The sequence below is a fragment of the Phyllostomus hastatus genome, unplaced genomic scaffold (genome assembly GCF_019186645.2).
Source record: "Phyllostomus hastatus isolate PE091 unplaced genomic scaffold, TTU_PhHast_1.1 phas_scaffold_755, whole genome shotgun sequence".
NCBI classification, from domain to species: Eukaryota; Metazoa; Chordata; class Mammalia; order Chiroptera; family Phyllostomidae; genus Phyllostomus; species Phyllostomus hastatus.
This window is the reverse complement of record NW_025334039.1, coordinates 8,838,951-8,851,756: the sequence shown is the minus strand read 5'-3', so window position 1 is coordinate 8,851,756 and position 12,806 is coordinate 8,838,951. Positions and strand designations below refer to the sequence as shown.

Genomic DNA, 12,806 nt, shown 5'->3' with positions numbered 1-12,806 from the left:
ACTGCAGAAGAAGCATGGATAGATGCAACCCAGCAGTGCTAATTTTCTCTCTCTCTCTCTTTTTTTTAGTGGGGGTCGGGGACAGTGGTGTAAGACTATGGGGCTGGGGGTGCCGCCTGTTTTATTCAATCAGGGCCATTTGCTGCCCCTGGGGTCTTGGGTGCCTCCAGCTACAAGACCTTGTTGATGAGTTCCAGCTGGCTGCACAGGGCTGGGCGGGGCTTCTACCCTGTTGTCTGTCGTTGCTACTTCGTAAGTGGGAGACTAGACAGGGCCAGGTGTTACAGTTCAATCTTCAGGATTCTGTGCACTTTCACATTTTCTTATGTTGCCATGTACTTTCAGAGTATCCTAATGAAATAGGTTGAGCTCCAGGTGCACAGTATCAATTTAGTCCTCAGAGGTCAACACCAATAACCGAAGTTCTTCTGCATCTTTAAGTTCCCACTTTGTGCACAACCTCTGCAACATGAGCCATAAATACCTTTCACCAGGAACCTCAAACTACTCCAAGGAAATAATCTCAGAGTTTAAGAAAGAGTGAAATGGGTGGGAGTGGTCAAAAGGTACAAACTTCCCACTATAAGACAGTAAGTTCTGGGGACACAACGTACAGCATGGTATGACCACAGTAAACAACACTCAGTCGTATATTTGGAAGTTGCTGTAAGAGTAGACCTTAAAGTTCTCATCATAAGGAATAAAATTTGCAACTATATGAGGCGATGGATGTTAACTTATGGTGGTGATCATTTTGCAACATATACGAGGTCTGTGGGGGGGAGGGAAAAAGTCTAGCCCATTGTTCACATAACCAGGTTGGTTTATGTAACATCAATTCAACCTGGCAGCCGAGAAGAGTGGACTGGAATGCGCATGCAAGAACAATGAAGACTTCAAGGTACTACTGGGTGGGGGCAGTAGACAACATTGAGTGAGCATGTGTACTGTGTGGCTGTCACATGCAAAATGACTGAGTGAATACAGCAATGAATCACCATCAAATTTTGTGTTAAACTTGAACATTCCTCCATGGAAACTATTCGGATGATTCAGAAGGCCACACGCCCGCCCATGCATCACGTCTCGTGCAGAGTTTTTTGGCAAAACATCAAATCACCCAGATGACTCAGCCCTCGTACAGCCCAGATTTGGCACCCTGCCACCTGGCTTTTCCCAAAACTAAAATCCTCTTTGAAAGGGAAGAGATTTCAGACCACCAGTGAGATTCAGGAAAATACATCGGGGCAGCTGAGGGTGATTGGGAGAACTATGTGAGGTCCCAAGGTGCCTACTTCGAAGGGGACTGAGGTATCATTGTCCTATGTGCAACGTTTCTTGTGTCTTCTCAATAAATGTCTCTATGGTTCATATTGTGTGCCTGGGTACCTTCTGGAAGACTTCGTAACAATATCAAATATTTATGTTGTACGCCTAAATGAATATGATGTTCTACGTCAATTATATCTCATTCAAACTGAAAAAATATAAAGGGCTCAGGAATTTTAATTTCGTTAAACTGATAAGGAAACCAAGACAGAAACCGGAGGCAGAGCCAGAGTCAGAAATGGGCAGAGGTCTCACTGAACATGGCCGTGTGGCTGACCCCCCTCACCTCAAGCACAGAGTTCTTCCTCCTGCCTCCTTCGGCTTGCCGTTGCGCACTGAGGGTAGAGTACTACCAAATGTCTGCCGACCGTGTTTTCCCGCATTTTGCCATTTCTGTTTCTCCGGCTGAGCTCCTTTCATGGCCCACGTTCAGCCAAGAAAGCCCAGGCAACAGGGAGCTCATCTGCCTCCTGCACGCCCACCAGCACCACGACTCCGACATCCCCTACACGTTCCCGCGCCAGTCTGAGCCTCGCCGACACGCGCTGCGCCCCAAGGATGACAGAGCCTGGGAGCTGCCAGTAGGCGAGGAGTGAGCAGGGTTAAAAACACCCAGCCCTACCAGCATAGTCTTTTACGGAGAAGTGAGAGTTAGCAAGGGTCTAGCATCAGTCATGGCTTTAATGCTATTTCAAAAACAAAACAAAAAAAGAAACAAAAACAAAAAACCAACAAAACCTTTCCTGTTTTAAAACTACTGAATGAGGTCCTTCCGGATTTTTAAAATAGATCCAGTACTCCCACAGAGAATGCATCAAACTCCTTCTGATCTACCCACCTCAATTCTATGACTTAGAAATCTAGACTGAGTAAATAATATATAGAAGATGACAGTTGCCAAGTCACCTTATTACCATATTTTGCCATGTATGATGCCCACCGTTTTGCCCAAATTTTTTAGGGAAAACTATGGATGCACATTATCCATGGGTATAATGAGTACACACAGTGGGTGTAATAATCCTGTGTATAATGCTCACACAAGCCTGGGTGCGCGTCATCGCGGCATTTATATGCCACCAGTAGAATACGGTATATACGTCTCTTACAACGGTAAGAGGAACACTGCAGCCCTCGGATCTGGTGGCCACTGACATACTCGTTACCCCACTCCCTCACCCCTTGTAATTTTAGCAGCAGAATTTCTCTTCATTCATTTGAGATGGGAGAGGTGGAGAGCACCGCTGAATCTGTATTTCTAACCCCACAACTTCTAGTCTCATAACACAGCCTTTGTTTCTACCCAATCCTACCGCTTGCTCTCCCCCATTTTCGCTGCCTGGATGGCGGAGTTGGGGAAGCCTTTCCGTCTAAGAGGTGTGCTCTGGGCCTAGCAAGTTACATGTGCGAATAGAAATCAGCCACCACAGGGCTGCGAGTCTGGAAGGCAGAGGAGGCCTGGAGCTTGCCGGTAGGGACGTGCTGGCTTTTTTTCCTTGGGAACCACAGTTCCATTTTTGCTTAGTGTTTTCACTGTCATCTACCTGTCATCTAAAACTGAAAATATCACAAGCTGAATTCAGCACAGATGCTAAGAAATGGAGACAGGCTTCGAGATCATAAAGTATAACAATTCCCAAAGTGTGTTCTGCAGAACACCACCTTTGCAGGGTGCTCTCCCTGCAAAGGCTATGGTGGCTAATGAACTCAGGAGAGGTTCACTGCAACACGCCCAGCACCCCCACCCTGGGAGTCTGAGAATATTAGACTCAGCAGTGCCCTGTAGTAAGTGAACTACGCTGAACTCACATGCCAGCTCTTGTAGGGGTGTGGGAAAATGGTCTGAATTTCAAATCTAACTCTCCATAACCTGGAAGTATTCTAGACATCACTGAATTTTCTTGATGGTAGCAGACACTCATAAAAACATATTGTGACCCATAAAAGCTCTCCAAGGTCCAAGTGGCAATAACTTTGCAATTAGAAATATCTATGTATTCATACAGGTCAGTTAAAAGATTAAATGTATACTTAACATATTTTCTTTCCTCCCTCCCTCCCTCCCTTCCTTCCTTCTTCCCTCCTTCCCACTTTCCCTTCCTCCTTCTTTTTCTTTCTCTCTCTTTTGCCATTTGGGTGGACCAGGGGATTGACTTGTATCAAAAGAATTTTAAGGCTTCAAGACTGGACTGAATATTGAGCTGCCCTACATAAAGAAACAAAATCCCTGCTCAAAGAGGTTTTTTTTTCCTTTTTCACACCAGCAAGCTTGTTGCATCTCAAAATTGCTCAAAGGCCCAGGTCACAACTGGTGGCCTTCGTTACTATTTTTGAGGTTAGACAAACTGTTCATCTAGAGGGGATTAAAATGGTGGATTTGTGTTCTAAGATGAGAATCGTTTGGTGCTGATACCAGATTTCTAAGCTAATGAATGCCTACATGAAATCAAGCTTCTGGATGAAAACGTACAAGATGAAGCGATTCTCCCCACGATTTCCAAAAGCATCTGGGATATCACGGTGATCTGAAAACTAAACACTTGACTATTTCCCCCGTATTTCATGCCAGTATTGTTTTGATAACATTTGGACACTCTTATGAAGGCAAATTATATATTACCATAAAAACCAATTTAGAAAGAAATGCTGCAATACCCAAGGAAAGGCTGGAATTCAGCCTGAAAGGTACCAGGATGTTAATACTGACATTCAATGAAAACACTGCGTAGGGGTCACATGCCAATGTGAGTCAAGTTTTCTTTCCAGTATTCCTATTTTATTTATTATGTATTGCTTTCTATCTTTTCAGTTCTTTCACAAGGGCAGTGGGAAAACGCTGGGCCATGGATGCACTTCTGGCCACTCTGTCCCATGTCTCTTAGCAGAAAAGGGGCCGGGCTGCCAACGGGGTTCTCAGGAGGCGAAGGGAGAGAACGGGAGGGGATGACGCTAATGTGGAACACTGGTTCTTTATGAGGTGCTCTCCATATGTTCCTTCATTCCTATCCCAGTGAAGACCTGTGAGTGTAAATCCCGGGACCTGTCTTATACACACAGGAAACCAATGCAGGGAAGTTCTGCAACTGGTCTCAGATCAGGGAGCAAGTAGCTGCACTGGGATGTGAGCTCTGACCTGCACGTTCTTTCCACGACACCCAGCCCACTACCGCGCAGAAAGGTGTTTCACACAGGCCAAAACACACATGGATAGAAAGGAATTTCGCTGTTTAAACAATTGCATTTGACAAGAATGGCAAGTTATACTTAAGTCACCAGAAACCTAACACTGAAATAACTTTGATCAACGCTGTTGATCCCCTCCAAAGAAACGCATCCAGAGATACCGAGAGCGACCTTTTCCTTTGCAGTCCTTACTGCTACCCTGTGTCACGATTATACTATGCTCCTTATGCCTCCCAAAATAGAGGGAGATTTTTAAAGGCACATGAACACTCCTTCCTCTTTTCAGTACTCAAACTCTCCAAGGGATGAGCCACATGCAGAATGATACCAGCGCTCTGAACACGAGTCTCACACGCCTTGGACTGGTGTGCATTTTGCATTATGGTGATCCCTGGTCTGTGCAGGTTTGTCAGAACTCAAATAGTCTGTTTCAGTCAGTCCTGCCCATGATATTGAACTCCCAAGAGTATATTACATGGCAGTATTTATATAATTCTTCAACTATGTATATTTCAAACTCATTGAATGGAGAAGAATTGTCAGATTCAAGTGCCATTTTGGAATTCTCCTGATTACAAAGTATTTCCCGGTCACAGTTGTATCTGTTCCGCCTGCTTCAAATGCAGAATGCCAGAATGCACCACATTAGCGCCATCCCCAGTCAATTCGTGCGCGTGTGTGTGTGTTAAAGGAACACTTGCTGTTTTCTAGAATCGTTTCAAATGTCCAGGTTTATAATCCATGGGTTAGTTTTTACACTTAAGGACAAATAAGACTACAAGTGGCATACCGCCATAAGCATATCACTACAAGACTAACATCTGAATAAGCAAACGGACCAAACCTTGGCAACCCCAATTATTTTTTATAGGTGTCTAATTTGACTGCTTTTCAATATAGAAAACCAAAAATGTTGTATAAGGCACTGGGATTTATTCTTCTTCCACACAAACCCAGACCATTATGTCCTACTATTTAGAAAAGGCAACCAGAGGAACTGACAGACACAGTGAAGGAATGAGTCTGGAAGACAGATACTGGAGAAAGAACGAGTTCAGCAAATCTGAAAAGTGAAGTTAGCAGTTGAGCAGTGACATTGCAGACACTGGGAAGATGTGGAGTTCTGCAGAAAAAGCTCAGGAACACTGAGTCTGCAAATTCCCTCACACCAGGTGTTCCTTAATGTTGGGTTGGCCAAAAAGTTCGTTTAGTTTTTTTCTGTAAAATAGAAGACACATTTTTCATTTTCACCAATAACTTTATTGATCTGGATATTTTGAGTCCGGCTATCCCTCACGTGGTATAACATTGATTGTTCTCAATTAATGTCTCAGTGTGACCGCTATCAACTCCAACTGGTCTACCTGATTGTGGAACATCGTCCAGTGAGATATCTCCAGCACGAAACCTCACAGAACACTTTTGATACATTTGATCAGTCACAGCACCTTCTCCATGCACAGCACATCTTTTTTATGTGTTTCAGATGTGTTTTTACTTTCTTGGAAAAATAAAGAATATGCTGAAAATGTTGCATATTTTCTTCCATCTTCAATGTTAAAATGGCGACACAAAAATTCACCAATTTTGGTAAGCTTTTTAAAAATGCACTCTGATATGACAGCTGTCACAATGCAATCTAACAAAATTGTTTCAAATGATGTTAAAGACAACTAAGTGCTACTAGAGCCATTTTACAGAAAAAAACCCAAAGGAACTTTTTGGCTAACCCAATACTTGGTAAACATACCAAGTATCTTAATCGCAAGCTGGGCGTTCAGTGAAATGCAAGTCCATTTGGGGAAATAGTTACACTGTCCCAAGAGGGCGGGCACTCACCACGTCGAAGGCAGTAAACACATGGCAGTAGTGGTGATTGGACTTCAGGTCTTTTGTGATGTACGCAAATGTTGAGAGGTCTTCTGGGTCCTGGGCGGCGCAGGAGATATTACGGATTTCATGCTCGGCAATTATGTTCTGGAAGAAATGACATAAGTGATTGTTGTTTTCCTTTGCAAACCAGCGTATTTTAGAGCCAAGGCAAATGACCTGAGAAGCAGCTGCTTTCTCCCTTGCTAGGATGTTCTAGACCAGCCACATTCAAAATGATCCAACATGTTATTTGTGGGTATGAATGCCAGGTCTGAAAGGAATATTTTCATTTAATTAAAAATGATCTTAAAACAGTCACACCCTGGAGCAGCGGTTCTCACCAGGTGCTGCGTGCACGCAGCAGCAGTCTGGCCAGCAGGCGCTTGTTCAGAAAAAGTAATTACTAACCATTTCACCGTTCCCATTCCCCATGTACGCCTGGAGATGGGCAGGGCTGCCTCCTGCTGAGTCTGTCTGGAAAGGGCCACCTGCCACGTCCTGCACTCTGCAAGGAGCTCTGTCCCAAGGAGGTGGATCTTGCCCCGACTTCCCGCCCATGGTCTTGCTCCCGGCCCCACCTCCCCCAGAGCTAAGGCAGGTGCAGAAGTGGGCAACAGGCAGGTGGAAGCATCAGAGGCCGTCTCTTGGAGACTCCATGGAGGCTAAGGTGCCGGGCCGGGATGAGGGCAACACCACACTGCAGGCCCTGGATCCTCTCTTGACGTGGGGTCCCAGACGACGACACTTTACTAGCTGTACCCACTGTGCACAACAAAAAGCTGTGCCGGGGTATCATCAACACACAGGCAGGGGACTTGGTCCACAGAGCGTGGAAGTGCCTCACTCAAGGCCTGTGGTAGAGCAGGGACTGAAATTTGGGGTTGCCTGGCTGGGAGTTCGGGCTCTTTCACATAACCGCGATGTCCCCCCACCCCACGCAGCTCACACTCCATTTCTTTCTCTGTAGCCCGTCTTTCTGCCGCCTCTCTCCCAGACCGCCTCATCCCAGCCTGCCTCCAAGAATAACTGACGGAAGGTGAGCGAGGAAAGGTTTAAGTGCCATTATCCTGAAGCACCAAGTGACCAAGGAGCATCACTGGCTGCAAAACCCTGCTAGAAACTTCTTTTGATGCATAAATGTATTTAAAAAGCAAAACATTTCACATCATTGTGTGATCATTTTTTTATCTTATAATAACCCATTTATGTTTTTGCAGTTGTCATAGATCTAAAACCCTCCACACGTTAGTTACCCTAATTATGTTTTACCTGAACAGTCTTAAATAACCCATCAGCAATACAATGTTCCAGGTATACCCATCAATGCCAAAAACGCGTCAAAACCTCCTTCCCTGCCAGCGCCCCCAGCAAAGACTTCACAGCCCTCACTCTACTGAGCCGAATGGCTGGGAAGCAATTAGAGAATTAACACATAAGAGAAAACGAAACGAGGACATTCTTCACCGGGACCCTGTGCAGCAACACTACATGCAGCGCTCTGCCGAAAATAACTCAAATTGAAATTGGAATCCCGTAAACAAGCAACACTCTACTGCAAGATGTGGTTTCGCACAGAAGGTCACGATCCTCTCCTGGCATGCTGAGAGCATTTCTTCAAGCAGAATTCTAAATTAGGCACGAGTGAGACTTAATAAGACCCAGGAAGCCTTCGCAGGTACGATGGAAGGAGGCGCTGAGCGTCTCCCCCACTATTTTCCCCGGGGGCCGTGAGTGTCTCGGGGAAGTCTGTGGGCTTGGTCCCCCCGGCGCAGGAGGCACTGTTGCCGGAAGCACACTGGCTCCAGCTGTTACCTCCATTGACATTTCATGTTCTTCAGCTCTTTCAGCATCAGGTGGATCAACTCCTTGGGAAAGTGTTGCAGTGAAAAGTGCCCTGTGGCTTTCATTGAGCCAAATTCCCCAAATCTTCCCAAATCATAAGACGTCATGCTTGATGATTTTCAGTGGGTCTGATGGCATCGTGGCCCTGGGCAAAACTGTGAAGTAAATAAAGAGCGTCTTCGGAGATCTGTATTAGGGGCCGCATGTCTGTGTCCTCCCCAGCTCACGACTGGAAAACCTAAGCCCCGCCGTGATGGTGTTTAAAGTGGGTTCTTCGGGAGGTTATTGGGTCGTGAGGGTGGAGCCCTCGAGAGTGGGCTGTGCTCCCCATATGCTGAGCCAGCTGGCTCTCTCTGCCCTGTGAGGACACGGCAGGACGACAGCCGTCTGTCCGAGCCAGGCAGCGGGTTCCCCCCACACTGAGTCTGAGGGCCACTGGGTCTTGGACTTCCCAGCTTCCAGAACTGGGAGAAGTAAGTGTTTATTGTCGAGCAACCGAGTCTAAGACATTTTTCCCATGACTTCTTGATCCCTCCCTTGACTTTCTGGGCCCCCCACTTCTCTATCCACTAGGGGCCCAGGGCTGTCTTCTAACTGCTCGTCCAGGGCTCCCCTCCTCTGCGCAGCTCCATGTCCTGAACTCAGCCTCGTCTGCTGCTGTTGACACTTTTAGTTTCTTTCTTCCCACGGTCTAAACTGGGGGGAAGGCAGGCTAGTAGAAATATTCTATACCCAATTAAGGGTAACTGATATTTTACTATCCTAACTGGCACTTAAAATATGCTGGTAAGACTCACAGACACAGAGAACAGACGGATGATTGCCAGAGGGGCGGGGCTTGAGGGGCTGGGTGAAAAGGGTGAAGGGACCGAGAAGCACAAGTTGGTAGTTACAAAACAGTCCTGAGAATGTCAAGTACAGCGTAAGGAATATAGTCAATAATACTGTAATAACTGTGTATGGTGCTGGGTGGGTACTGGAAGTACCGGGGTGGGGGGACACTTTGTAAAGTGTATGACTGTCTAAGCACTATGCTGTCCACCTGAAACTAGTACAAAATAACATTGAATATATGAACTGTGACTGAAAAAGAATGTTGTTAAATGAAGGTATACCAATGGCCTGTGCAGGGAGGTACTTTTGAGCAGAACTCAACGTATCTGCGGTGCTAGAATGCGGCGAGGATTTAGGATCTCACTCCCAAAATGCTGCCATCACTCTGGCGTCATCACGGGGGACAGGGGACACACCTCAGTCCAAAGTGAACTCCGTTACGTTGCTCAGCCTCCATATCTAAGCAAGTTCTAAGGAGTCTAGAGCTTTTCAAGCTCCAGAAACGGACTGGGGAGGGGCTCACCTTGCCCCTTCTTTGGGATGGAAAGGTGGGGAGCATCTCTCAACAAGAAGAGGTGGTTTTCCTATCTGCTGTTTTTCATTACGTCGAGAAGCAGCTAGGGAGATGTCTGGCTGGCAGGTGTAGAGCAGAATTTTTGGTTCTGAGGAGGAACGGTGGAGGATTTTTGGTTGTGACAAAGAAATGAGGGAGCCCAGAAACTGGCCTCTCCCCGCTTCCCTTGCTCTGGGCTCCGACAGGTAGGGCCCCCAGGGGAGGCAGCAGCCCAGGGCCGACCCCAGACAACCACAGAGTCGGGGATGCTGACAAGCACGCGTGCTTCCAGGGCTCTTAGCTTGCCTCCAAAAAACAACAGCCACCAGTTTAGGCAAATCTTCCATTGCTTTGTGTCTAAAAAACAGCATAAGCCAGCCCTGTTTGAGGCTGGTGTTCGTGGCTCTGTGGAAGCTGCTGTGTTCTCTCTACCACATTTTTGTGCTACATCAGTTCCAAGTTCCATTTTTAATTCAAGATCATTTTCCACTTCTTCCTTCTTGAATCAGCGTTAGTGATTCATTTACTAACTTACTAGGCAGTACATCTGAGTTTGCAACTAAGCACCTAACCCTTGTCCTTGAACTTGGCCAAAGCCACTTATTTATTACAGTAAAAGGGAAGCAATGCTTTGTGGGAGGGTTCATCTTTCTCATAGTCTAATGGGGGGTGAGAAGAATGGAAGAGAAGTTGACACAATTATCCCTTACACTTCAAATTAGTTGGTGGAAGGCATCTGTGGAGAAACAGACCAAGTGTTAGGTCAGGGGATGGGAAAGTCAAGTGTCAGTCCTTCTCCAAGGTCAACTTAGCAAGGGGTCTTCGGCCTTGGATACTCCATCTGTCCAGGGCAGGTCGAACAACCCTCTCTATTGCACCAGAGCAGGGTTAAAAGGAAGGCTGTTTTTGAAGAAAACATAATGAAAACATGAAACATGAATGTACAGGTGTGACTTTGGTTGTGCCGTATGACAAGCCTAGTGGCCACTAGTAACTAAAGTGGCAAAGTCTTCCAATAGGTCTACGTGTCCCCTGTCACTTCACTTCAAATCAAAGTGGCCACCAAGACAACGCTTCTCAGGGGAGAAATCTCTGGTACCGACAGACAGCAGGACTCTGGGATCTGTCCATTTGCTCTTTTCCCATTGTGTACATTACAGGTCGGTCTTTGCTGCAGAAGAAGGTGACAGACAAACACGCCACTGCAGACACCGCTGAAGTCCAGGTGTATGAGCACAATTCCTTCCACGCCACAACTTGAGGGGCCGCGACCTTTCAACCATGGGTCCTCCATGACTTCTGCAACCAGTCCTGCAGCCTTGTTGGTGGCAGCGTTTCTCAGCCTCCTACAGTCGAACTCCACCAGGGTGGCTTCACACCATTTCTTTTATACATAATCTCTCTGCTTTGGCCTCTCACACAGCAACCACAGCCTGGTTCCCTGAGTCACCGCTCTCTCACTGTCCACTGTCACATGGGGCAAATGAGCTACACTGCCGGACACTGTGTGTGTGTGGGGGGCCCTGGATAGCCAGCCAGTTGAGGTTAATGTCTTCCCATTAGTGCAAAATCCAGGCACATGTTGTCATACAGTCATGAAGGGGTTGGCTGCACTCGTCACCATCATATGCACTTTGCCTTTGCTCTGGATTTCAAATTATGCAGAGGGCCGCCCTGAGGACTTAAAAGATATGCTGGCCTTCTTTATGTAGTGTCTTTATTCACACAAAATTGCCTTTTGCATATCTTCTGGTGCTTCTACTTTCAAAGAGCAGTCATCTGTGAGCAGAGATCTATTAATTATTGGCGACTGAAGCAGGAGTGTCTCCTCAAGGTACACAGATCTAGTTCTACAACCCTTCATGTGTCCATAAGCAAAATGCATCAGAACTGACAGAGCTCTCTCTCATTCCTCTGATCACGGAGAGTGGATTACAGAGGATGCTATTAATGCATGTGCACCCAGTAATACCACCTGCTCCCTGGAATGATAGCCTTAAGACCCTGGGAACTTCACAGGGCAAATACTGCTTGTTTAGAAACTGTTAGAACTCAAGCTTGCTCAGGTGGCTCATCTAGGAGAGTGTCAAACTCATACACTGAAGTATATTGCTCTTCACGGTTTTCAAATGCAAACGGGGTGGAGACAGTTGCTCCAGGTTAGGAACCTCCCCACCCCCAAGGCCAAAGCCTTTCTTGAAATTTAGATACAGCAATAGCCACTGTATCTTCAATGAGCATTCTACAGAGTTTTGGAACTTTTTAAACCAAATGACTATAATTTAAGGACAATGTAAGTTTATGCATGAGCAAAAATGCTTCCAAGAAATTAAAAAGCAAATCGCTGGGGTTTTTCTGATTAAGTCTCCAAAACCATGACCTGACAGCCACAACCGGCACCAGCACGCGGCAGAGTCAAAGCCAGCATTCCGCCACGTGCTCTGGGTATCGTCAGCCAGCACAGCCACGCCAGGGTATAAGCTTTCTGCTTGGCTTTCTGAACTGTTTCTAAAACTGGGAGGTTGTTTTCCTAAGTAGATTTGGGGAGCTTGGGCATACCCGACTGCTGATGCAGCAAACTTCTACGTTACAAAAAAATTAAGAAAACCTTGAAGTGGTTGATTCAGATGCTCAGGGTTATTATAGACACCCAGGCATCGTTGCCCATGGGACTTCCCTGCCCCTGCCCCCATCCCCCAATCCTGTATCTGAATCTAGCTGCTCTGGTCCCAAGTTCCCATTGTTCAAGTTCACCTGTTTCATGACCCTCCGCACCCTTTCTCCCAAACGGAGTGGGTCCAGGGGGAGGTGGGGGTGGGGAGTCCAGAAAACACATGGTATTCACCAGTGGGCGTCCCCTCCTTTCCCCTCCTCCTATACTGTACCAGTTGGAAGGTGTAGCAATGAAACACATGGATGTTGGGGCATTTTCTCAGGAGGAGCCAGTCAGCTGTGAGTTTATGGAGAGTGAGAGCACACACCCAAGCTTTCAGGCACTCCGTCCTCTTTGCCAAGAAAGGAACCCTGGAACACCTTTTACGTAAAACGCAATGCAGCTGACCACCCTCGACCTTAGGGTCCCCACCCTCTTCCCACCGTGAGGACAACATCCCAGCAGAGTCCCAGCACGGCCTGGGCTTCTTTTCTGACTGTGTCTCTTAAGAAAACAATGCAGTTGAAATTCTCTTTTCCA

General features: G+C 46.6%; 1 protein-coding gene across 11 annotated transcripts in view; it reads right to left on the bottom strand.

Moving 5' to 3' along the window:
- The window catches only part of ANKS1B (ankyrin repeat and sterile alpha motif domain containing 1B), an 830,913-nt gene that overhangs the window by 16,582 nt on the left and 801,525 nt on the right, over positions 1-12,806 (bottom strand). For all 11 annotated transcript variants that reach the window (XM_045826440.1, XM_045826441.1, XM_045826442.1 and 8 more), the window contains one exon: positions 6,352-6,489. In XM_045826440.1, the coding sequence (XP_045682396.1) occupies positions 6,352-6,489 (138 nt within the window). The remainder of the gene's footprint in view (positions 1-6,351; positions 6,490-12,806) is intronic.